Source organism: Eulemur rufifrons, chromosome 19 (genome assembly GCF_041146395.1).
Source record: "Eulemur rufifrons isolate Redbay chromosome 19, OSU_ERuf_1, whole genome shotgun sequence".
In the NCBI taxonomy this organism is placed as follows: domain Eukaryota; kingdom Metazoa; phylum Chordata; class Mammalia; order Primates; family Lemuridae; genus Eulemur; species Eulemur rufifrons.
In genome coordinates, this window is record NC_091001.1 from 33,690,952 (window position 1) to 33,717,923 (window position 26,972).

General features: G+C 50.4%; 1 protein-coding gene and 1 pseudogene across 1 annotated transcript in view; one reads left to right on the forward strand and one right to left on the reverse strand.

The window, feature by feature from the left end:
- Nucleotides 1-25,737, reverse strand: part of SH3RF3 (SH3 domain containing ring finger 3) — a 305,736-nt gene extending 279,999 nt beyond the window's left edge. The window contains exon 1 of the mRNA XM_069494498.1: nucleotides 25,159-25,737. Within this exon, the coding sequence (XP_069350599.1) occupies nucleotides 25,159-25,737 (579 nt within the window). The remainder of the gene's footprint in view (nucleotides 1-25,158) is intronic.
- Nucleotides 25,738-25,902: 165 nt separating this feature from the next.
- LOC138399435 (uncharacterized) lies at nucleotides 25,903-26,693 on the forward strand (annotated as a pseudogene).
- The last annotated feature ends 279 nt before the right edge of the window (nucleotides 26,694-26,972 follow it).

The window sequence follows — 26,972 nt, forward strand, 5'->3', positions numbered from 1 at the left end:
CCTCTCCCAGAGATCCAGTTTTCAACCCTTTAGCAGCTCACCGCGGCCTGGCAGAGCCCTGGCAAGGGCAGAAGGTTGAACGAGCAGAAAAGTAAATACCAGCTGTAAACTGGGAACCAGCCAGGCTTGGTGGCCAGAGAGTCTACAGAAAAAAATATAAAATTAAAAAAGAGAGGAATGAGAGTTGTCCCAGACCAAAAAGAATTCCTTAAGGATTTAACACCCATGGAAGAAGAGTGGGCCCCCTCCTGACCCCACAACCAGTGGGGTTCACCTTAGAGAAAAGTATATAAACACAAAGATCGTGTAGAATCTCATTGCACCAGATAAATTAAAGCCCGAGGGGGGGTATGGAGGGAGGGGAAAACATTAAGAAATAAAAACATATCCAGATCACAGAACTGAAATCAGCCCGACCCCATCTATCAAACTCTAAGTGCATTCTTTCATTCATACTTGGTCCAACCACAAATAGTTGGTATCAGACCAGAGAGATCATGGAAAACACATTGTTTGGAGAGAAAACAGAGCGCTAAGAAGTTTCATTCTTATTCTGAGCTGCTGACTGAGCACAGGACAATGATACCAGCTACTCACCACAGAGTCATAACATTTCCAAGCTTAAGAATGTTCGTTCTTAGTCAATCCGCCCTTTCTTGGCCCTTAAACTTTCACTTCCAATTTCTTTTCTTTCAACATGTAATCACCTGTTTCATTAGAGAAGAAAACAAAGACAGAGCCCCACAGCCAACACACCACACCAAGAACGACACTGTGCTCGAGCCAAAGCTACTCCCGCTCCCAGGGTGAGCTCAGCTCCGACTCGCTGGGACCTCCCCGCAGGGCCCTGCAATTCCCCTGCAGAGAGCCACCCTGGCGAACAGAGGATCTAGTCATCTAAACTGCAGCCTCCTATTTGGCCAGACCTGTACGTCAAGGCTGGCTGTCACTATATATATACTCTTGGGGTGGGGCTCTTCTCTCCAAATTAAAGGCGCCTCTCAGAGAGGGTGTAAATCTCTAGGACAGGTGACAATTTCAGCTGTCTCCCAAGGCAGCAGCCAACAGGCTCTCACAACCAAGCCACGTTAAAGAAGAGGCATGTCCTAGCCATTGTCTTCAGTGTCCGACCCTGCGGTATCAAGATAAGAGACCCGGGCACGGAACTAACCGTTCTTCTCATTATTAAGAGGTTAAGGGAGTTGTTAAGAGGGAGAAATGAGAGAGGCCCCGGCTTTCTGAGTGCTCATGTGTCGGAGCAACTTCTAGCAGTGGTTTTACTTACACCAGCACCTTGAGGAAGTTTAACAGCCCTGCTGAGATCGTTCACGTTCCCTTGTCTTTGGCGAGACTCTCTGAGGAGACTGTGCCTAGGTACACACACATAAAGGGGGTCCATGGCATTTGCCCTTGAGGTTTTCTGGGGTTGACTTTAGAGCCAAAGCATTTGTAGAGAAAAACAAGCAAGTGTCCCTCCTCAGCTCCGCCTCTGCAGGCCAGCAGAATTCACCTCTCTGTTTCCTCTGCCCTGAGTCACCCAAAGGTTGGGGAACAAAACACCTGAATGGACACTTCCTTCTCCTGCAAGATCACCACCTTGGACAGACAGCGTCAACAATCCCAGCAGGGGAAGATGTGTGCGACAGAGAAATACTAAAGCACGAGCTATGAAGACAATCTCACCTGGTGAGAGTGTGTGTGCCTGTGGCAGCAACGTCAGCCCTGCCATCTATAACCCAACAATTCCACCCCACACCAAGCACTAATTCACTGGGTTAACAAACCTAGTTCCAATCTGTTAAGCTGGACTGCAAACCAGAGTTGTGGAAACCAGGAGGACGGCTAGCGAGGAGTCAGCATCCTGAAAACAGACAGCCAAGGAGGAGAGGGGACTCAGGCTTCCACGACACAGCGATTTTGTGCTGGGACACACGGCCCCACAGCTGGGCTCAGAAGCGCACACAGAATGATCCTGAGTCACCAAGCAGACCTCACCCCCATCAAAACTTGTTACATACAGGAAATGTAACAATTTTAGAAAGACGGCTACCAAAATAGTTAGATAAAGCCTTGGCAGTTTGAGGGGTCCACAGCATCTACTTCTGGACTGTCAGCCATTCTGCAGTATTTATGCGCACACGCACGTGTGCTATTATCCACGCTGGCAGTGCTCACTCCTTGTTCTAAAGTCCTGCTGGAAGCCCTGCAAGTTCCCATGGGAACAATGTTATAATTCAGGATTGAGTTACAGGCCAGTCATTGCTTGAAATAAATCATAAATAGCCAAAAATGTGTCATCAAAGCAAAGATACCACTTCAAAACTCTATAATCATTTAAAATAGTAAAATGATGCCACAAGTATCATAAAATAGGCATAAACGCAAGATACCCATGGATTAGAGCACCGCCTGACATTAGCACAGCTGCTTTCAGTTTGCAAATCACCTTTACATGGCCCACTACACCCTCACCATGACCCCAGAGGGAGGCCAGAGCCCCGGCTTCCATCGGGCACACAGGAACACACCCTGTTGTGTCATAAATCCAGCAGAAAATGACTCCTAGGAAAGTTAACTATCAATCCGTACGTGCCTTGGAATTCAGAAAGGCTTCTTTTTGTAAGCCATGACTTGGAGAGCCGGCCCTCCTCAAAGGCCACCTGAGGAAGCTGGAGCCCATTCTTCTCTGGAAGAATTTCCTTAGGGAGATCCAGGGCCAGGGACATGGGGAGTTCAAATGTCTGAATTCAGCAGGCTGGCATCTCATGGGTGGGAGTCACTAAAGGTGACGGCTGAAATGCAAAGTGCAAAGCCATCCTCAGGGTGGAGGCTGAGAACACCTGCAGCCCACACTGGGCAACAGCTTCCAACAAAACACATGCTCTACAACTTCTAAGAGAGAGCCCAAATGCCCCAGCCCTAGACCCACTCTGTCCAAACACTGGCCAGCACAACCGTCAGACCAAAACCATTCACTTGGAGGCCAGGAGGACTAGAACAAGGGCAGAGGTGGACCCCTTGACACCACCACCTTCACTGGGCTTCTGGCCACAATGCAGGGCTAATTATAATCCAGGGAGCCCTGGTTTCTCCACTGATGAAGAATTCAAGCCAGTTGAGGGGAACTTCAAGGCCAGCCCCTCGAGAAGGCCAGTGATCTCATCCCAGGGGCCCTGCCCGGGACGCCTCAGCTTCAACACTGGCAGCCGAAGGCAGTGGTGCCAGGGAAGGCATTTGACACATTTGAACCACCTGCCCTGAAGCTTCCCCAAAATCACCTCCTCCGGGACAGCCCCCAATCACCTCTCTTAAGCTGGGAAGAGGGGCTTCCTCCCCTGGTCCCCTGTTTTCCAGCTTCATCCAATGTGGTCACCCAAGGACAGAAATGACGAAAAGCACCATGAGGGTCCCAGGCTAGACCCATCGGCTGAGCTCCATGATGGATGACATCTTGAACCCTAACTGAGACAAGACATAAGCTCTGGAAACCATTTTTAAACACATGAAGTTGAAGTCTGGCAACTACAGACAGCATCTACACCTTGACGCTATCCATGAAGAATGTTCTGGTCTGCAGGTCTGTGCCCACCCACCAGAGTCCTTGACTGGGCCTCTTCACTGCCACCCAAGGTTAGTTTAAGATTCTGTGGTCACATCATGAAATTCTTAATAATTTTAAACTTGTATTTCATTTTGCCCTGGGTCCTGAAAATGATGTAGCAGGTCCCAATCGCTAGTGTGCCAGAGCCCTGAGAGACAGGATGGCAGGAATTTCAGCTCGGTCAGGATCAGGTGGGGGCTCAGTGCAGGCTTGGGCCAAAAGGCACGAGAACCCAGCCCGGGGCACAGTACACCTCGGGGAGGTCCATGCCTGGCAGGACTGAGTCGAGATTCATTCCCACTGTGTCAGAAATCAAGCAACTGGGGTGATTTTGTTTATCACTAGGACATCCTCATGCACGGCCAGTGCCACCTTGCAAAGCAGGTGAGTCACACGATCGGGTGCCTCACGCCCGGCCGGGTCTGTCCATGCTCCAGTCATGACCTTGCTATTTCTCCTGGCAAATCGTAGTAAGTTTTCTGCCCTCTCATAGCTTCATTATTTCCTTCTCAACAGAGCCAATGTGTCCAAATTTCAGGCAAAATCAGCATAACTGCCTTTCTAAACTCAAAAAAAAAACGTAAATTTTTAAAAATCACTCAGAAAGTAGGAAAAAAAAAAACAGACAATTTTAGTTTTTTCTCAGAAATTGGTTTTCAGCTACTCCTTAAAGGCCCACATTACCATCTCGGATGAATTTTAATCTGGCCTCACTCAACAAGCAGGGGTTAGAGCTGACTCCACAGTGCGTAAGTTTAGACATTAATTCTGTTCTACTGAAATATCCGCCCAACTGCTTCCTCCACTCTACCGGGAACAGGTGCTCTGAAGACAGCTTCTCAAGGACCGTCTTGTCTCTAGAGCCCGTCACCTGCCTGTAGACTGGGTCCGTTTCTGCCCATGAAAACGCACTTCCAAGAGGTGCTCAAACTCAGCTGCACATAACACCAACAGCTTCAGGCAGAAGAGCTGCCTTCACCAGCAGAGTTTTCATCCCAGAGATGAAAACAGGGTGTCCAGAGTCTCCGCATGAGGAAGAGGAGGGAGCGCTGAGACAGACTCTTCAAGTTTAAAGACAAGGTGATGTTCACTGCGAGTAGTGCAGCACTGAGAGGCAGCCGTGTGGAACCCAGCCACGGGCACCCCGCCAGGCCTGGGAGGGGACACTAGGTGGCATCCCAGCACCCCCACGCACTCCTGCCCATGCCCACTCCAGCTGGAACCCGTTAATTGAATTCCCAACGATGAGCCGGATCCACTGCTCTCCAAACCATGAAATGTTAACTCTTTATTAAATAATGCCGTTTAAAGAGAATGATAATCCCCACAGCTTTAAATACAAATCTGATAATATACAATGTAAATAATAAAAGGCAAAAATCCAATTTCCATGCACTGAACTCTCAAACACTCGTCGTTTCCAGTAAATGAGCTTTTGCTCCGAAGGCTGCGATGCCGCCGTGGGCGCACTGGGCACCCGGAACGAGGCTGTTACTCACCCGCTCTCAACTTGAGATGTGAGCCCAGAATTATTTACTCAGTTCGCCGTGCGTGTCAGCTAAGAAAAGCACTGTGAGGAGCATCTGCCAAATGCACGGGGGAAAGTGCAGGCCACCCGCCCACATTCCCCAAATTATAAAGACAACCACGACGACACGGGGACAATACCCACCTCCCACCATCCCAGGTGCCGCCGCCACCTCAGAAAACGGACGACCTGGCAGGTGGCAGTTTTGTAATCATTTAATTCTAAGACACTGAGCATTTTTCGTAGGAAGGAATGTAAATCCAGATACCCAATTTCATCCCCTCCAAAGAGAGGCTGGGAGAAGAACAAAATTAGACTCCACGTCCATCAAGACGACTGAAATAGACTGCTGATGAGACTTGTCAGGGAAGTAATAACTTCCCGCTGGGAAATCTAAATAATCAGCTGGGTATGAAAAACACACTTGCTCACTCCGGGTTTCAGACCAGTTTCTCAGCACGCGGTTTATAAGCCTTCCAGGCTGTTATTGCATTAAGTTCAAAACAAAAATCCCTGCAGTCCTTTGCAGGCTCTATCATGATGACAATTCAGAAATCAGAGGAAAACTTTATGCTGTTGTCTATAAACCTTCTGAAAGTACAATTTGCAGGTACAAATCTACATTGGTGTCAGAACTTTATTACAGTATCTGAAGCGGCCTGATCCCTTAGCGCTGAGCTGTCCCCAGGACTGGCAGCCACCACGGGCACCTGTGACCGCTGAGCCCTGGACACAGGGGAGTCCAGACACAGATGTGCTACGAGGGTGAAACGCACATGGGCTTCAGACTCAGCACAAACACAAGGATGCAAAATACCTCGTTAGTAAGTTTTTGAAGCAATTACATGCTGACATGATATTTTAGATATAGTCGGTGAAATAAAATATGCTATTAAAATTAATTTCACTTGGTTCTTCTTATTACTACTTTTTGCAATGTGGCTAGTAGAAGATTTTAAATTACATACATGGCTTGAATTCTATTTTTATCAGTGCTACTTTAGAGTATAAAATTAAGACTACAAACCATCAAAGGATGGTTTATTTGAACACCTGTTAAACCATTAGCTTTTTGTAAATGTTTTTGAGACATGTAGGCAGATTTCCAGGAAAGAAAAAATGCTGGATTCAGTCTGTTTCCATGGCCACAAACGTGGAAACCACAAACACCGGGGCTGATTTTAACACTCAGTCCTGAGGAAAGGACGCTCAAACGGCAGGGAGAGGAACCCAAGTAAGAAAGCCTCGAACAGAAAGGCAGCATCAGACTTCCGTGTGCTGGGCCGCCGTGCATGTTCTCCACCATGTTCACTGCACCGTGTGAACCAAGAACTCGTCAAACATAAGCAAGAACCCAAGGACCCCCCACCCCAGTGCAGGGCAAATACATCGGTGTCCTGTTGTCACGTGTGCAACAATGCAACATCACCTATAAAAGCCTCTCCCCCCGCACTGCGCCCCACAAGCAGGTCAGCCCTCATCAGCGTGTCAGCAATGGAAAAGATACAACCTACTTTCCTCCTCCCTTCCCCCATCAGCACCCCGAAATATTGCTCTAAAAAAATGTGAAAGGTAATCACAAGCCAAACTATGCATTTAAAAGAATGACGATGTACCTTCACAATAAAAATAAAACAAGAAATGTCAAAGTGAAATGTCAGAGACATCAACTGTCTTAGTACTTACGGAAATCGGACATTTCATACTTAATAACCTAATACGTAGCTTCTTTACATACATGCTGCTTATGTTCAGCCATGAAACTCTCCCACTGACTTGTGCACACCTATTTCTAATTTTTTTTTACAATATGGTAAAAGATGGCACGATATATTTTAATATTTCCTCTAGCCCAGGCAGCCTGGTATGGAGGGAATAAGGTGAGTTTTGAGGAGGTCGGAACTGAATTCTAACCCCAACTCACACCCGTTTCCTGCTCTGTGAAGTGAGCCTCACCGCACCAACCCCACACGTGGGGCCAGAGGCAGCCTGGATGCAGATCCCAGCTCCACTACCCGACCTCTCTGGGCCTCACTTTCCCCATCTGCAAAATGGATAATCACAGTACCTATTCCACTGAGCTGTTAAAGGACTAAGTGAATTGAGTTCAATTCCCTGTTTTTGTAAGAAATTATTTTTCTAAGGAATTGTTTTTTAAGAGAAGTGATGAGCTGACAGTGCCAGGCTCATAAGTAAAATGGCCTCCAGTGCCACCAGGTTAAAAACTAAAATCCCTAGCTAGCATAGTCTTGTATCACCTGCCTTGGCTGTCATCTCCCTGCCCATTCCTCCCATCTCATGTTCCCTAATGGGGCCCCCAATCACTTCCTTTCAGTTCCTCATTTGCTCCAAGCTCCTTAGGACTCTAGGCCTCCGTGTCTGCTGTTCCCTCTGCTGGAACACTCTCTTCCTCCCTCTTCACCGGGTCCAGTCCAACTCCTCCTCCAGGTGCAGATCTGGCAGAATTCTCCAGCTGTTGGCTCTCTCCACCCCTTTCACTTCTATGCAAGTTGGGAATGGGCTTCCAGGAAAGTTCCCTCTACTCCACCAACTTTTCCAAGCCTTCTACAGTGCAGACCAGCACTGCTCCACCTGGCATCAGCATGAGATGAGGACCTTTGAACCTTACACCTGGCTGCACCCAGACCCAGCCCACCAGGACCCTGGGCTGGGACAGACATCAGTATTTGGGGAAGTTCCCCTGGAGACTTCAACATGCAGCCCAAATCAAGAACCCCTGGTTTAATGTAAGAATATAGGTGCAATATGTTAAAAGATGATTTTGACCTTCCAATAGGATAAAAAAAAATCCATGATTACAAAAATAATTCCCCAATATTTTAAAATCTAAATGAAGTCCAATTAGAGTACAAAGATACATGCATTACAAAACATCTCCACTGCAGCGAAGGCTTTTCAATCGCCATTCTATTCAGTGTCTCGACAGAGCCCCTGTGGTACCGACTAGAACGTAAGCACAACGAGGCCAGCCTGTCTCTTGCTGTCTGTGATGTTGCTGCTGAGACAAAAACCAAAGTGACACCTGTCGGTGCTGAACAGACACTTGTGCGATGACGCTCAGTCTCTCTCCCACCGGGCCGTGTGTGCCAGGTCCCAGGCCAGGAGCACGCCCCGCACAAACTCGGGCACAGCTGCCTTAACGCACTTGCTCTGAAACAAGCGAATTCCCCCTCACTCCTTGCTGGCTACAGGAGAGACCCTGTGCCTTCCTTTGAAGCCATTCATCTGTGGTCCAGGAAATGCTGTGGTAACCTTTGAGATGAAAAGAGGTTTAGAAGTGCAAATGACTGTCAACGTGAATATTAATAGCAACATTATTAATAACTGAAGTTGTCTGCCAGACACTCGACTCTTGATTAAACAAGTGGAGGAGCTCAAGCCAAACCCAGGGAGACCTCTCAGCTCCGAGCCAACCATCTACTGGAAGACGGGTCCCAGCGGGGCCGGAGCACTCAGGGTGTCTGCGTGAGAAGTCTGCATGGAAGTCTGCAAGCAGACGAAGGCCGGGGACAGTGGCCCGGCCCTGTGCCCACCAGGCAACGTGAGCTCCCCAGGGTAGGCTGGGCTGGGCTCCCTGCTCTTTCCCAGAGCCCAGACACAAGAAGGAACAAATGACTAAGTGAGAGAAGGGAGGGAGGGAGTGAGGAAAGGGGGATTTGGCATAAAAGCCAGAAAGCATAAACAGGGAAACAAAGGCTCCCAAGGCTGGGGGGCCTCTGCCTAATCCACGAAGAACAAAATACAGGATTTATTTCTTTGGTGAAACCACCAATCAGAACTGTTCCACAAGCCATGAATTCACCAAAAATACTTTGCGGAAAAAAACCACCATACTGCTGTCCCTACAAATACCTGAGACCTAAGGGAACCGCAGCTGTCCTCACACAAGCAGCCTGCCACGGCCGAGCCTCCGTGACACGGGACCTCAAACACACCCACATTAAGCTGCTTCTTCAGTCATGAATGTACTTTTCAGCATTAGAGATTATCCCTTTCACATTTTTAAATGCTGTGGCTTCTGCCTGACTAATGCCATCTTTAATTATACATAATCGAGTATTTTACTGTGATCTAATGGGGTCTATCACTCATCGAAATGGCACCAGTCGGCAATAATATTCCCCTGAGCCAATTACTCAGCCCTCCTTTCCTTCTTCCAGGTACCAGCCTGCACGTGCGGAAACCCGTACACAGTTTGAGCTATAGCATCTCCCTAATTTGCCCAAAATGACAAAACCTGTCCTTAAGAAACCCTCTCTCTGATGGCTTGCTTGTGAGCACCTGAGTAGCAACTCTGAGGCCTGCTGGTGCAGCTCTGACCTCGTGCTGCGTTCTGTGCACATGTCCCTGAGGGTCCCCCACACTGTACAGGTGGCATGACCAGGGTCCGGCACACAAGAGGACTGGCTACTCCAGACGGTAAGTGATTTGCCCGAGTCCTACAGCAAGCAGGTGGGAATGTCGGGATTCTGCCCTCAGTGAGGACACACTGAGTCCCACGCGTGGGTGACAAGGAGAAGAGCACACATGGGGGTTGGCTGGGACCCACCAGAGGGCCCAGCCACAGGCCTCCCTTGAATGTGGATCCCACAGGCCCCACAGGACAATCCATCTTGGCAGCACTAGATCCTGAGGGGCCGACAGACCTTCAGCAAACCTACGAAGACCGGCAGCAATCCCCAAAACTGCCATTCAAAGGGATGAATCAATTAATAATTATAAATGCATAATTTATAAAAATTATAGCTGCATATGTGTACATCAAAATGCATGTTCACACTGACACGCATTAGCTATTGATTGGAAAGATGAATGGTCAGGCTCCAATTCTGGACATTTTACCTCAACGACTGCTCGTTAAACTCTGAATACTTACAAAAGAAATTCAAATTATAAAACCAAGTGCCCCAAGACCAAAAGCAGGCAAATATACTAGAAAGGTCACTTGATGGGCAATTGACAAATAAATCATTTTCAAGAGAACAAGGAATCAATAAAGAGCTATGAGACCTTGGTGTGTCCCTCCTGAATAATTGACTAGGCATCTTTTTTGGCCCATTTACAGTACTATGTTTAGATTCCATTTAGTGCTGCAAAATAATTCACTCAAGTGTTGGCTTCTTATCAGATCTGTTGACCAAGCAGCAGATGGAAAATAATAAATACACATGGATATGGGGTCTCCTTAGTGTACAGACGGCTCCCTGAGGCTGCCATTCAGGAGCCACCCTTCACGCTGACTCAGCGACAGCAAGGCAGCTGGTCAACGCCCGGAGGCGATATCGTCCATAAAGGCGCTGGAGGTTCCCCCAGGTGCCTCTGCGGGGAGAGAGCAGCACACCTCCCTGCAGCTGTGGCTGCGAGACCGCACTTCGCGGCCCCCACGGATAGCTGTAATTCCAAGAAACAGGCACCCTGGCCACCACTTTTCTCAGCACTCTTCGTGGATGAACTCCCTCAGGCCGCACAACTCTTTGGGGAGGGGGACACCCTTCTCAGGCCCACCTTGCAGACAGGACACTGTAGCCCAGAGGGCACCGCGACATGCCCCAGCGCCCCCAGCAGGTGTGCGGGGGGATGTGAGCCCCACACTCGCCCTCAGCCTCCCCAGCTCAGCTGTGTTCCTGCCTCTCAGCCTGCAGAGGTGTCACCGCTGACCACCACACCCTGGAGGTCACACCCACGGACACACCGAGACTGCACCTGGGCTCCCGAGCTGTCACGCAGGGGAACAGACTCAATGCACGGTTTGGTCCTGACGCCGAGGAACTTACAATCCTGCATGGGTGAGAACACCCAAGACCTGGAAAACAACCAGGACATGAACCCTAGAGTGGTGCTCTAGGCATTCGGTGAGAACCTGGAGAAGCGAGAGTGGCACAGAGTGGCCCAGCCACGCGTGGGGCATGCCAGCCCCCAGGACAGCCTGGTGGGACAGAGGAGGAGGCAGGACCCAGATCAGCCACATCACAACGGGCTTCTGGACAGCCTCCAGAGGATGGAGGAAGGAAGAGTCAGTCCTTCAGGGACACACAGACATGGTGAAGGGGATGGGTCTCACGTAAGCAAAGAGCCCAGCCGCAGCAGGAATGAGCTCCCGGGGCAGGAATGTAAGGGCAGCTGGGCTCCAAGGAACAGACAAAGATGACTCCAAGCTCCATAAGATGTCAATATCAGGTCATGCCTTTAATGCCTGGCACTCCCTTAGGAGCTTCTCCGACAGCCCTGCCTGGCCCAGAGCCCCCTGAGTTTCTAACCCTGCACCTGCCAGAGCCCAGAGCTGGAGCCCGCAGCCCTGCGATCCGCACTGCACACCACCCGCTTCAGCACACCTGTGTCCACACTGCCCAAGCACTCAAGCTCTGAGAACCACGGCTGGTGAGTAAGGTCTGTTCCACTGTTCCTGCTGCCCTGCCGCCTCTCCATCGGTGCTCGGCTGTGGTTCAGGCCACTGGCACCTGGCTCATTCACACAGGTGTGGGTGGCCTTGTGCTGGCTGTGCACCACCAGCTGCAGACAGGCCTCAGGAAGCCGGCCTGGACCCAGCACAGCAGCAAAAGGACTCAGGGGATGTATGTCACTCTTCTTGCCCTGTTGATAACTTCAGCTCAAAATTAATCTCAAAGGCTAGGTTTCTCACACTTGCTATTATTTGGGTTTAAAAATCAAAAAAGCAATTTTTCCAAACACTGGCTTCCAAACATAAAATGCTACCCTGTTCCTCAAACTCACCTTACTCAACCCTCTCCTGCCTTATACATCCTCAGCACCTCCACGGCCGGGAGCCAGCCTCTCAGATCCATGGGAAACAAGGGTTTTAAAAGACAAGCGTCACGATGCTATGGGGAAAACTAAGTCTGCTGATTATGGCAGCTTTGTGTTTTTTTAAAAGACACATTTTATCATCATGTATAATTTCTTTTCCTCCCCTAGTTTTATTGAGATATAATTGACAAATACAATTGTATATATTTAAGGTACACAACATGATAATTTGATGTATGTATACACTGTCAAATGATTACCACATTCGAGCTGGTTAACATATCCATCACTTCACATGGTTGCCTTTTTTGTGTGCTGAGAACACGTAAGATCCACACTCCTAGCAAATTTCAAGTTCACAATACAGTAATGTTCACTGTAGTCACCACACTGCACATTAGGTCTCCAGATATTACACATCTCATAACTGAAAGTTTGTACCCTCTGACCAAGATCTCCTCTTTTCTCCCACCCCCATCCCCTGGTAACCACCATTCTACTCTCTGCTTCCATGAGTTCGACTTTTTAAAATTCCACATACAAATGAGATCATGCAATTTTTGCCTTTCTGTCTCTCCACAGCTTATCTCACCCAGCATAATGTCCTCTAGGTTCATTCACACTGTCACAAATGGCAGGATTTCCTGGGAGTACAGGTATCTCTTCAAGATTCTGATTTCATTTCAACTTAGCGCAGTTTTTATCTATACTATAGTCATTCATGTCTCATCTTCACAATATTTACTCAATGAGTTTCTTTAAATTGACTCACTTTTTATTTAAACTTGTTTCCAAATGAAACTTCAAGCAACTGCCATAATTTTTTTATGTGCACCACTCGACATAAATTGAGGGGACCATTAAAATAAACACAAACATTAACATAAAACTTGTTCCTCAGGTACCGCTTGGAACCCTCTCGTGGCCATCGTAGTGGGCACCCCACATTGGGGTTCCCCAGTTCCCCACCAGGAACACCATCACCCCAGCAGCACTTTCCCCTCCTGCATCTCACATGCCAAGTCATACCCCAGCAGCCAGGACACCAGCTCCGGGTCCCGGATTCTCCACTAGAACACCCCTGTGCTGTACCTGTCAACGTGACATTGTCACCCTGAAAGCCAACATCCTTGACAATTCCCCAACCTGATAGAATTTTCCCACTTAGGTTTAGAGAATGAAAGTGTCCCCTGATGACAGCCACCTTTCCCCACGTCCACTGACAAGCCTACAGCTCTCCCTTCGCTCCACAACAATCCAGACTCCTCTGCAGGAGGAGCCAGAGGAACACCAACGACCAGATAATAAGCCTCGGCCCCACCCGCCAGCGCCCACTCAGCGGACCTCACCAGGCCACTCCAGATGTAGAGCCATGGCATGCAGCCCAGCAGAGGCTGTTCTGCCCCAGGGAACCAAGTGAGCCACCTGATGAGGGGACTGGCCCATTGACAGAAGTCACGCTCAAATCCTCCCTCAGTGGGTGCCACTGCTGGGCCCCAGCGCGGACTGCCCAGACGGCAGCTGCTCCCTCGCTGCTCGCCGCTGTGCCTGCCAGCTGCAGTGTGGGTGCAGGTGCTGGGGGGCCAGGGTTGTGGGGAGGCTTGGGGCTTGATTCCAACTTTGCAGGGCTAACCTCACAGCTTGCTATTAAAATCAGAGGAAGCATGTTCTGGAGTAGAACATAACATGCATGTCAATTTTTAAGAAAAAACCTAAGACCACAAATAAATGCCTATTCCTGAAAACATCAGTGGAAAGGGTATGGGTGGAGAGACAAGGTAGCTGTCAAAGAAATGGGAATGCCCAGCTCACTGGGTCAGGAAGGCACCGAGATCCACCCAGAGGGGGCTGGGAGCACCGCACCCTGGCCGGGGAGGACGGTGAAGCTGCCCCACCTTGGCTCTCCAGTGCCACGGGGAAGCCTGTGGGGAGCCCACCCAGCAGGCAGCATGCCAGGGCTGCAGCAAAAGCTCCAGGCACACACCTGAGACCCCCAGGAGACACCCGTGTCCCCAGAGGAAGACTTGGCTTGGCGGGCAGGAGAAGTGGCAGCCGCTAGCCAGAGGAAGTTCCCGTGAGACTTTGTGAGTGCGGAAGGGGTCACTGTGTTGCCGGGGAGACTGTAGAGGGAAGGTAGCCAGTGGGCAGTGAGCTGGGTGCCCCGGGGAGCCCTGCAGGTGGCCACTCAGGTGCCAGCAGGCACGGGAGGAGACCTTGCTGAGCTGGATACACCTCTCCTGGCCCCAAGGGCCACTCTGAATCTCCTTCTCATCCTGTCCCACCTCCCACTGACACTGTCGGGAGACCTCTGCCCTGGGTCTAGGAAATGAGCATTCTGCTTCCTCCTGGGAGATGCAAGCTTCGGGCCTTAACTCTGCTCTCAAGATGCATGGTTATCCCCAATGTCATCTGCTCTTCCTGGGACCTACACCCTAGAGCCACATCGATTTCATGACAGACAAACGCACAGATTGGAGCCCCAGTCTGCACCTGTGAGGAACCGGTCAGCCTGGAGACTGGCGATCTCTGCCGCCGCAGGGCTCAGCTCGGGGCCTGCCCTGGGCACTGGGGAAGGCAGGTGTGTGCCCGTGGGCTGCAGATGGCTCGAGCCCCTTCCGTGAGCTCGGCATGGCAGGGAGGGCAGGGAGAGCGCTGGCACAGGTGGGGCCGAGCCCTGCTCATCACTGAGCGAGGGACCCAGGCAAAACGAGGAGCTGCTGCCTCTGGGAAGCCAGAGGCTGCAACTCCAAAGGGCCAACAAAGCAGTAATAGTCAGGAAAACACACAGCCCACAGAAGGCAAGAGTGAAGAAAGATCACTGAAAACAGCTTGAGGAAATAAAAATGGAAGCAGAAACCGCACAGAAGATACACAAAAGAAAGGGCCGTGCAGAGACTCAGGCTCAGAGGGGTCTGGTTGTTTTCCGGCATCTTCTCACCAACGGAGGTCCCCAGCATAGCACAGACCCTTCGATACAGATGCCACAGCAGCCCACAGCAGCCCAGAGGCCACCCGTCTCCCCAGGGGCCCACCCACACCATGCCCGACTGTCAGGGGTACTTTAGGCATATCCAGTTCATCACAAGCCCAGGTGGACAGCCTGGGGTTAGAGAAGAAAGGGCTACTCGGCCCAGGAGGCTGCTTATGGCAACGAAAGCCCTGAGTGGAGAACGGGCACACTCAGGGCCTGACTGTGCAGGTGCTGATGGTCAAAGATGGTGCACTGATTAGTTTGGGGACACAGAGGAAACGTTACCATTAACATGAACCACAATTCACAGACTGGCTATTAATCCCATTAACTCCATGTAAAGCATGTATGTCTTTTACAGAAAGGAAAAAAAGGAAAAGTCTATTTCCTATACCACCTAAATTTAAAAAGCAAGAAATTGCTGAAGTCTAGGGAGAATAGAAAAAGAACATCAGTATAGAAAGGCACCATAAGCAGAATCATGGTTCACATGTAAAGTCAGTGGCTGAACATGGCTAATCTCGGGAAGAGACAGAAGTCCAACCTCGTGCGTCAACCGCATACATCCACCGTGTGCACCAACAGGGCCTTCAGAAAAGCAGCAGCAGGGATGACTGGAGGGGACAGCAGCCTGAGCGGAAGGAGGGTGGCCTGTCCTCTTCTGCTGGCCTGTCCTCTTCACCCCAGCCTTGTCCTGAGTTGTGTGGGCACAGTTTCAATGCTTCATGAGTCACTACCTCTGATCAATAAACCACTCTGTTTCTTTAAAGCAGCTGTATTTGAGACAAACAGCCTCCATCTGCCTATGTGCTGCCCTTTGTCCACGCAACTCCAGGCATCAAACTGCCGAGGAACGGACACACTGTCTTTGGCAAGTGGGTGATTGAAAAGTTCAAGGACTGCAATTCTTAGACTGCGTTGTTTGATAGGCTACGGGCACGCAGCACATGCCCTTCTCCACCATGAAGTTCAGCCCCAGGGTGTGAGTCCTCGGTGGAATCTGACATAGGTCACTTCATTTGGTATGTTGGAGAAAACAACTTCGAATCCAGGAAAACTTCTACTACTGTGTGTATGTCAAAGCTTCTTTTGTCAAACTGAGATACCAGTTACACTCCCAATGCCACAAAAAACATATTTTATTTAAATTAATTTTCTAAAAAGCAGATATTTAACACTGTACGTCTTCCCCTGCTGTAGTCCACAACACAAATTCAGCCACGGAAGACACAGGAGAACTGCCACTCAGGATACGGGAGAGCTGTCCTTTTCCTGGGAGCGTGAAGGTGCATCAGCGTCCACCTTGCATTTCACACGTGTTCAGACTGCAAACTTGGTCCAGACAATTACTGCTAGTGATAAAATTAACTTAGTAGAAGAAAAGTTGATCTCACTGGTTACCTTTGCTAAGGTGATGTTAATTCAGCACAAACTACATCCCTGACCCTCTGCATGCACTATCTCATGCAAACGCATCTAGCTTTAATTACCTTCAGCTGTGCTGGGGAAAGGAGAAAGCGTGCGATGTTTAAGTTATATAGATTTGGAGTACGATTATAAAGAGTTAAGGAATCTAAAATAGTTTACCCATAAATAGAAAATATGTGGGTACATTTAGGGAAACAAAATGAGCTGCATAACAGAGTCACAGGCCACGACTCCGCTGCAGGCCCAAGTGCCACCTGCCACACCACGTATAACCTGTATAACCTATTGGCTATTTGTTTACAGTGTCCTCTAAAGGGTCAGCTCCCAGAAAGCATGGATCATTTCTGGTGCTTGCGACAGGGTGGGCAGTGAATAAATATCTGTGGGCTAAAATAAATTAACACCACTTGTTCTGGGCCAGACTTCAAGAACAGCACTCAGACAGGGCCACGTGACAGCTCCACAGCCCCAGCACCCGGGCCACCATTCACACTGCACGTTCATTACCACTGCAGTCTTCAGGTGGGCGTGCACACCCAGGGGAAGAGGGGCTGGCCGGCTTCCTGGCTGCGGAAGGAGGGAGCTACAGGGACAGGAGAGGGACTAGAACGAACCTGCAGCAGTGGGCTGCCCTGACCCCTCTCTAAAAGAACCGGCTCAATACATTATGTCAGCTCCACAATATTACTCAAAATTTGCTTGCCACCTTGCCAGCCAGTGGTGCACCAAGCTAATATTTAAAACAGCCATGAAATCCCGGCAACAACAGAGACTATGCACTTCAACAATTAAACTCACACACACGAAACTGGAGCACCACCGCCTTATTCCTACATATGTTTTAGAAATTTTACAGAAGAAATAAGTGTGTGTGCCCGCATGGCATTCATGGAGCAAGGGCACACACACACACCAGACCTAGAGCAGTCCCTTGACCCAGCCACCCCGCCCCGCCCCACCCCGCAGGGCTCTCCTCCACCCTCACGAGTGAGTACGCCATCCTCTGAAGGATGCTTTGACCATTTGAATCAAACAGCCTCAGAGCATTAAACAATTAGTCTTTGAAAGTAAAAGCAGCTGCTGATAACAAGGAGGTGGCCTGATGAGATTAGTCAACCTCCAGCTGTTTACTGAAATATGCCTAAACCTCACTCACCTTTCATCTTCCCCTCCGTGCAGCCCAGGGCAGTCTTGCATTCACATGTCTGAGATCACAAGCGATAAAGCCAAGCAAGTCCCACCTTAGGTGGAGTGCTGAAAGATGGCCTCCAAAAGCCAAAAGCGGCTTCAAAAACTGCGCCAGACACACCTGACCTCCGTCGTTCTAGCTACAGCAGCAAAGTCCTCCTGCCCGCTGAGCATGCGGCGCTTCTGGAACTTCCACCCAAGAACCAGATACCTTCTCTGCAAGGTGCTGCCCGCAAGACCCAGCTTTCTCAGACAGCACCCAGCTGTGGGAGGGACCCTCCTCACCACTTTCATTCCCACCACAAAGTACGAAAGATCCAGAAAGCAGAACTGTGAAGTCCTCGTTGGGCAAATCAAGACAAGGGAAGAAGAAACCGTAAGAGGTGAGAACCCACTGCAAACCCACGAAGCCCCAAATCGTTCTGATGCCACTTTCCTCATTAGAAATTCCTGCCAGATAAACACAGAATAGAAAGATATAGCAGACGTTTCCCTCTGCAGCACATCCGGTCACTTAACTAAATGGAAAAAAATTACATTTCATTATAAAGAAAGACCAGCACAATCTCTATCCAAGGTACCCCCACGGTGCCCATTGTAGTGCCTGGTACACAGCAGGTGCTCAAATATGTGTCCAGCGAAGCAGGAGAGAGAAACACACCAACATCCCATTTCTTGAACTAGTGAGCAGAAGCCTCAACTGAGAACACCGAGGATTTCCTGCTGAGGACTCCAGTTCCAACCTCAGCGCCCAGCCAAACTCGCTCACATCTGCCCCTGATGTGAGCGTGTTTTTAAATTTTCCTTACCACTTCTGATGACCTGAATGTCCACAGTGAATTCTAATTCATTTAAACTCACATAAATTCACGTGAGCCTTGTGCACACATTCCATTAAGCAGAAATGCAAATATAATGTCCTCATGTTTGTATCAGTTAAAGAATGTAAACACCTGTTACACAAGAGAGAAGCGACTCCTTTAAATATCCATGAGCCATTAAGGGCCAAAGCGGAGCTTTAAAAGGCAGCAACCTGTGGGTAGAATCCAAATCATGCTTCAACCTTATACACTTATTCATTCTAACTACACTCAATGGGAAAAGTCAGGCCCACATTATGGGGTTCCTGCACGTTTTGTAAACTAGTCACCATTGACTGCTGCCAATACCTTCAGCTTGATACCCTATTCTTCTAAGGTTAATTAAAATTCCAACAAGATACACATCAAGTATGCATTCATCAGATCTGAAGACCTCCCAAGCAAGGCAAATCTGATAAAAACTGACCTTGGCCTCTTCACGTGGTGCTGTCAAGAGCATTTCCCCATAACCAAATGCTTGCTGATTTTGTTTTTCAGAAATGCACCTCAAAAAAGATCATGTTAACTGTAAAGGATAGAATTTAAATACAGATTGAACTGAAATGGACATGACACCCAAATTTGTCATGCTCACGCAGGCAGGTGGGCTCTCAAAAGCCAGAGTGCGGAGGTGACTGGGTGGAACTGCTCAGCTCAGCCACACCGAGCAGCCGGGTCCAGGCAGCGGCAGACAGGCTGTGTCCTGCACATTACCGGGGGGCTCATCTCCAGGGGGCCTGACAGCCATCTGGGGCCGCAACTGAGCAGGGTTACTCTCCCCTGCCGGCCTTGTAAAAGCAGATTGTAGTTGAGACATTTTTTATCTATAATGAAGTTTGTAAAGATCAGGAACACTGCCTCTCTCTGATAACAAAGATAAGCTTGGAGCAGTTTAAAAGGTGAAACAAACAGACTCAACCAATCACTTGACTTAGATGCCCATTAACGTGTGACAATCCAGCCACCATAACACAGGCTGACTTTGAACCTGAAGGCAAAGCATGGTGTCAGACTCACAACAGACACACACACGTACCAATCCAGGTCCACATCACACGCACACACACCCTTAATTTAGGACACTAAACGCAATGAACACACCAGCCGCGAGCAGGCCCTGCGAGGTGGGCCTCACTGGTGACAACACACTTGGAGATTTGCATAGTAGCAACAGGCAGTGAAAGGACAGCCACTAGCGTGTGCTGGGCACTGCATGTACGTCGTCCCATGTATCCGATGGAGCAGACAGGATCCCTAATCCACCAATAAGAACACTCAGCAAAGCTAACACGTTTGCACAGGGGGACACATGAGGGAGTGAGGAAGCCAGGATTAAAACCTGTTCTTGCACGATCTGTAAACCACACCTGCGCAGGGATTCCTGCCCATGTGCCACCCATGAGTCCCCACCCCTCCCTCTCCTTCCTCAAGGGAGTCTGCGTGCCCCGGGGGACGGGGGCGGTGGGGCCTCATCCCCATAAGGGGAAGGTGATCCTGTGTGCCAAGGCCCTGGCCGAGCTGCAGCTGGTTCAGGCCCAGCCTGGGATGCCACATAGTCCCCCAAGGTGTGATAGGAAGGGTGTGGGAGGCCAGACCGAGGTTTGCTCCGAGACTTGGAGAGGAGAACAAGGGGAAGAAACCTTCCTTCTCTGCTTTTGAGTGTTGTCATGGGGACATGACACTTGAACTGCCTCTGTCTTGAGACCTGGTGGGTAGGGTGAGGCCAACACGGTGGCAGAGCAGAAGAATGGACAAGCAGGGATCACTGAGGACAGAGTGGGGCCGCTCGGACTCCTAACGTATGGCTCACAGCATTGCACAGGGCGGCCCCATCACTTGCTGCCGAAGCCACAGCTGGCCCGGTGCTCTCTCCTGCGGCCACACTGCACTGCACAGTGCCTGGCTTTACAAGCCAGCAGCCTCTCTGGGAAGAGTATCTGTGGCCTGGGGAATGGTGAATGGAGGGGGTCTTATGTCTGGGACCTTGGCCACTAAGGAGCTGAGTCCTCTAACTGCAAAGCCAGCTAGGCACTTAGCCCAAAGCCCATCTTTCAGGGAACACCCCTAGTCATCGTCAGCCACTCGGCAAGGAATGTTGGAACCTTGATGTCCCTGCCTGTGTGACTAGCGACCTCATGGAGTTGCAGGAAAGAACAGATGACATACACTTAGACCACCCAGCTCAACCCTCGGCATACAGCGGAGGCACCATGCTCGCCTGGCCTCCAGTGGGTGCTCAATAAATGGTAATTATATTATTCACTAACTGGCTACAAACCGAAACATGACTGTGGTGAGTCTCAAAAGTGCTGTTTCCACACTCAGGGGCCTTCTGAAAAGGACTCCACTGTGACTCTGCTGTCACGTCAACAGTCTGCTCTCCGGTGAGCTGTCTGGCCTGCGGTGAAGCCCGAGTGCTGGCCTTTTTCTCTGGCACCCTTACCGCATCCGAGACCAAACCACAGGCACATCCCAAGGATCCAGCCGAGAGAACAGAGGGCAGAGGAACGGAGGCAGAGGACACATCCTACTCAGTCACCTCCAAGCTCTCTCACTTGCCCAAATAGCAATCTCTTTGGGCCTCAAAATAGTAATTATACTGGCCACTTGGCAGGGTTATTGTGAACTTTCCATGAGGCGATATGTATCAAAGTGCCCAGCACGTGGTAGGCACTCAGTACTGTTAAACAGAAAGTCTCATGTAAAAGCTGCTCAACTGTCAATGACTAAGGAACACCTTAACTTGCTTCCAGATGCCACAGACACCCTCCATCCTGGCCTCCAGCCAGCTGGCCAGCAGGACTAAGCAACACTCCACTTCCCCTGTAAGACGGCCTCAGGCGCCCACGCCCACGGGAGGCTCTGCCTGGCAGTGCTGGGTCGGCCACTCCTGCCCAAGGACACCTGTGCTTATCAGGAATCCACTCTTTATTCCAACTATGCTTTTGCAAGTTGAATTCATGCTGCTAAATACATACTTTAATTCAATAGCATGTAACCAAGGAAGTATGAGTGCAAAAAAAAATATTGCCCCTTGGAAAACCAAGATGACTACTTAGGAAAGACTCAACAAAAAAAGACTGCTTTAAAATGGTCAAATTGGGTGTGAACAAGAATATCAAACATTGGGAGGAGGAATTATTTAAAATCTAGATGGATGCTCCACTCAGAATTCTTTGAAAGTCTCTTAGTCTTCACTCCACTCGACAGAAACAAACAGAAAATCAAAAATGGTGGCTGTGGTTTCAGCTAGAAAGACAATTTGGAACTGAAAGAAAAGTCCTCAGGCCTGCATCCAAAACAATGGTAAAAGAATCATATGTGTGTGTGTTTATAAAATATTTAATAGATACAATTTTTATGATTCTCCAATTTATTTTATTTTATTTTATTTTCATAAATTTATAGTTTATGAGGTCCCAGGCACATTGTCTGAGAGAAACGGAAAAGATTTTCAAATGGATCTAATTTCAGCATATCCCATAGTACCTCAAGATACACAATACAGACAAACTAGGCTCTAATGCCTACTTTTACATCATCAAAGGCATTGCCCAAACTTTCTATAGTTCTTTAATTTGTGAAAATATCCTTCCTCTTAACCCTCACAGAGTTCTGGGTTGACACCAGCCAGTGCCACAGAAACCTCCTTAGAGCCCAGAGTAGATGGCTTCCTTCCACCACCCGCTAATGTCAGCTCTTTAAAAAGAGTCCAAGCCTGTCTCAGTCACCTAGAATAGTGCCTGGCCCAAACATAAGGCAAGGAATATTTTTTTAGTTCAGAAAAAAAATTGGAATTGTCTTATATTTGAGTCCTTATTAAATCTCTCATATTAAAAAGCATGCTTTGACTTACTCTATGTAGAACCACAAAATCCTTTTAGCATGACACATTGCTCTGAAACAATATGACCAATGCTAGCTTGGAGTATTAAAGGGGTTCCCTTACAAAATTATGAAAATTAAATAATAAACAAGTTGGGCTGAGAAATTCAGCAGACATCAGCAACTGCAATGGTGGGACAGTACCATTAAAACAGGACTTTTTAAAGATCACTTTAAGAAGTAACAGTATTAACATACTTAAAGAAGCAACACATATATTTGCCAACAGGCAAATGAAGAGACCAACAGTCCTGATCTTAGGCTACAGGTGCTTGTAACATGGTGTAAAATTTCCAGAGGCAGCATCATTAACTGATCCCCCCAAAAATGCTTTCTCTCAAATGACTCAGGTGAATACAGAACTGAGAGGCTCTCCTAACCAGGCTAGGTGACTCCAAGTACTCTGGTGATCATCAAAAAACCCTGATACAAAAGATGCACGTGAAGAGTTTGGAAAAAAATGTTTTATGAACTGCAAGTGCAACCAAATAGAAATTAACACATTTCATACATGAAGCAGTCCCAAAAAACTGAAACTAAATTAATAAAGTAAACAAACTAAGCAGATATTTATCTATATGCCTAAAAAGTTCACATATCCCAATTGGCCCAAAATTTAATTGGGAAACTAGAGGATTGTCCTATTTATGGTCACCTGCTATTATGGCATATATGGTATTTGCTGAATGGTTAAATGAGTGCCCATCTATTAAACAACATTCGGGAACATCCAGCACTCAGCTTGGCTATTCCAATGGACAGAAAAATACAAAAGGTAATTTTCAGTGCGGTCTTTGCTCAGGTGAAAATTTATGGGGTTGCTCAAAGCACAACACTCTAGTAAAACCCCTTTCCCCTTAACTCCCCATTCCACCCAGAAGATGCACTGGACCTAATGCTACTACCCCACGGTGGTAGTGCGAGTATAGCATGCAGGACTTCTGGGTAACCAAGAAGGCAACCACTAACTGGCTATTAAAAGCTAGACAGTATTACAAACCCCACCTTTGGTTTTTCCTCTCTTTGAGATGGGCCTGTAAAGAAAGGCCTACGGATTGCACTTAGTTAACACAGCAAAAGAAAAGAAAGAAAATGTGTTCTAGGAGTTCCTGAAAGCACAGAAATTCAGAAACATCATCTGTGTGCCCATGGAGGAAGGCAACCAATAGTCTCAAAATCTGGTCAACAGAACATCAATTCCCAGTTACTGTCATTAAAAAAAGTTATGATCATCAACCCCTCTGGCAAGTTCTAAAAAACGCCACAAATGCCACAGAGTTCCAGGAGCTCCAGCAAGGCTGCCATTTCAGAGGGTACCTGCTAACCTCCTGGTCAGACACAGTTCCCCCAAGACAAGCCAGGAGGACGTCGGGACACACGTGGTCATCAGAATGTCCCCACATTTTACTAGACTCAAGGAGCAGAAGGAGGTGACCCAATCTTTTGCAAATAAAGATCTTTAATTATAAAACCTCAGATTAAAAACCGCAAAGACAGGAAGGAAAAGTTGGAAAATTTCTAACTCAAATATGTAGCTGGATTTAGTAACAATTAAAACCAAGGAAAAAATCCCCCTTCAGCAGTGACCCCTAGTAACTATCTTTGTCTGCTCTTCCTGATTTATGGAAAAACCCCAGTTCAGCAAAGTATGACCTTTAACTCAAGCTCAGCATGCAAGGCTTTAAGTTCTGAACCTTAGAGATACTGCAGTAGTGCACAATTCAGATGCTAGGATTTTCCCAGTGTTTCAGGATCGTGCATACTGGAAGAATTGTACACCACCGATCCTTAAATGGCCAAAAGCAGAGGAATAAGGCTGTGTTTTCTAAAGCAAATGATTATTCCAATAGATCAACATTTTTTTTAACCTTTAAATGTGCTTTTCTCCATTTAATGAAATTACAAAACCTGGATCCTTTGTTTCTCACTTAAATCAACAACCCATAGGCTACCCCCAATATAGTTCCCAAGGTGAGAGGGTGTGTAAGGACATGTAATAAGCTTTTGAAACCAAATCACTGAAGCCCCCCAAAGAAGGTCTTTCGACTAAAACAGAAGCAGTGAAGGCCGTTTGATGTAGTTGCACCAAAAATAATAATAAAAATAAATAGAGACCCACGTGGGAATGCAACCCTAAGAACCCAAGAGAGGACCTTGGCTTCTGGACAAGCACTGCCAAGTCCAGCAAGAGCTGGGCCAAAACGCTCCTGGGACCTCCTGATTAACTCCTTCCCTCCTGCCAGAAGGAGTTTGTGATCCGCATTTTTCCAAACCCCAGTCCCTCTCTTCCCTCTGCCCTCTCCTCCCAACCCAGCCAGCGCTTCCCAGGCGCAGTCACCGGAACACCATCCTAAGCCAGAAATGTTAACACCAACTTCCCTCCAGGCGGGCCCAGGGTACGCAGAGGGAGCGTCTGGGGGTCCGGGGTAAGAAGGCTGCCCCTTCTGTGGAGACGAAAGGGCGGTGCCAAGATAAAGAAGCAAGGTAACAGGCCCCGCGGAGGAACTGTGGGTGACGCCGACAGGGAGATGGGACGTGCCCACCCCGCGGGAGGATCGACACAAATGAACAGGTAGCGAGGTGCCCTGGGACCAGACGCCACCACCGAGCGAGTGCAGGTGGTAGAAGGGACTCTATAAGGGGAGGATGGACCCACAGTAGGTGCAGACAAGAAGCTCTCGGAGCGGGGGCCGGGGGTGAGCGAAGGGGACGCGTCCCAGAGTTGACAAGTGGGAAATTCGTGGAATCCCTGGACAGAAGTGAAGTTGGAGAAAGCGGCGCGGATTAAGGAGTGGGTCAGCGCGGGGCCACCTCTAGTCTCATCTATTCCGCATCATTGCCCCCTACGCCCACGCGCCCACACATACTCTCGCACACAGCGTGGCGTCGCACCGCCGGGGCACATACCCACCTTTGCCACCGGCGCGCTCCTGCCGGTCGCCAGCTCACGCAGACTGCCGGTGGCACTGCCCGCCACCGCGGGTAGGAAGACGGGGGAGCCTGGGGCGCTGCCCGTCGCGCCGCCCCCGCCGCCCACGAGCGTGGGGGCCGCACTGGGGCCAGGGCTCGGACGCGCGGGCGGGCTGCCGCCGGGGCTGGCGCCCGTGCGGGGTCGCTGACGGATGCCGTCCAGCAGGCGCACCAGCAGGATGTTGGCGGGCAGCTCGTCCACACCGCAGCCCACCAGGATGCGGCACTCCGGGCAGCGCAGCTCGTGGCGCGAGCAAACGATGCTCTCCAGGCAGCGGCGGCAGAAGGTGTGCTGGCAAGGCAGCACCTTGGCCGTGGTGTCCAGGCGCTCCAGGCATACGGAGCACTCCAGCAGGTCCAGCAGCGACGACTCGTCCATGTCGTCGCCCGCCCCTGCGGCCGTGGCTGTGGCCGCCGCTCGCCGCCGCCGCCGCTCGCCGGGCCTGTCCTCGTCGCCCTCGCTCTGCGCAGCAGCGGCGGCCGCCTTGGACGCGCACAGCCAAGACGCTCCGAGCAGCATGGGGGAGGCGCCGGCGGCCTGGCGCAGCTGCCTAGGTCCCGGGGGCGGCTTGGGGCCCGCCACCAGCAGCGGGCATCAGGACCGCGCCCGTGCGGCTGCCTGGCAGCCGGGCTCGGCCGCGACTTCGGTCACCCCGGCTGGCGACCCGAGGCTGGGGCCTCGGCAATGCAAACTAGCGAGCCGATCAGCCTGCGTGGCGGGCACTGGAGTTGCGCGCGCTGCGAGCCAACTCCGGGCCAGCTGAGCCCGCCCAGGCTTTCCGAGCGCAGCGCCTGGGACTGCCGGCTACACCTGTACCGCCGAGCGTTCTCCCTGCGCCGGGGGCTGGGGATGCTGCCCCGCACGAAGCTCAACCAGCTCGGCGTTCCAAGAGGCTATTCGGGGCCCGGAGCCCCGCGGCAGGAAGTGCGGGGAGCGGCCGGCCAGGTCCCCGGGGAGGCCGGGGCGCGGCGTGCGCGCTCCCCCGTGCAGCTGGCGAGCCGTACCACCCCCGCGACACCTCCATGCGCCCCGGGCCTGTTCAGGAGTCGCTGTCCCCGGAGGGTTCAGCTGGACCCTTCCTCTTCCTCGGCCGCGAGCACGTGCGCGGCGCAGAGGTCACGGTCACTGCAGGGCGCAGGGAAGGAGGCGCGGCGCCCCCTGGACCTTTCTTCGCCTGGGCGCACGAGGGCTGTTGGCCCTGTCCCTTAGGGCACCTCCAGGGCTCCCGATCCTCCTGCCAGGCTGTCCCCTCTCAGCGCCCAAGTCTTCTTTCGGCTCTCTGCAAGCCTCAGAGAGGGACGACGTTTCCTGCCAACGCTGCTGCGAAGGAAAGTTTGGGCGGCGTTATCCCGACTGCCTTCCTCGCTGGCGCTGGGGAGCAGCTTGGTGACACAGCCGACGCCCAGGCATCCTCCCGGACGACTCCTCGGAGCGCTCCCAGTCCAGTCCTCTTTCCAGGTGGCGCGCAGAAGTGACAGCCCCGGAGCTGCGGATGTGGGTGTGGAATGCGGGAGGCAGGAGGGGAAGGCGCTCGGGTGGGCGGGGGTGCCCCGGGCCGCCGACTCCTCCGCGCGGCAGCCTGCCCTCTCCGGAGCCGCTGCCCGCCGACGAGCACCCGTGCGGCGCGCGCGAGGCGGCGCAGTCTCGTGAACCCCGCTCCACTTTCTCCTCGGAGGCGCAGAGGCGGGGGAATTCGCGCTCCTTCCCGAAGCCCCGGTTTCTGGGAGCGTCAGAGCAACGGAAGTACGTACTGA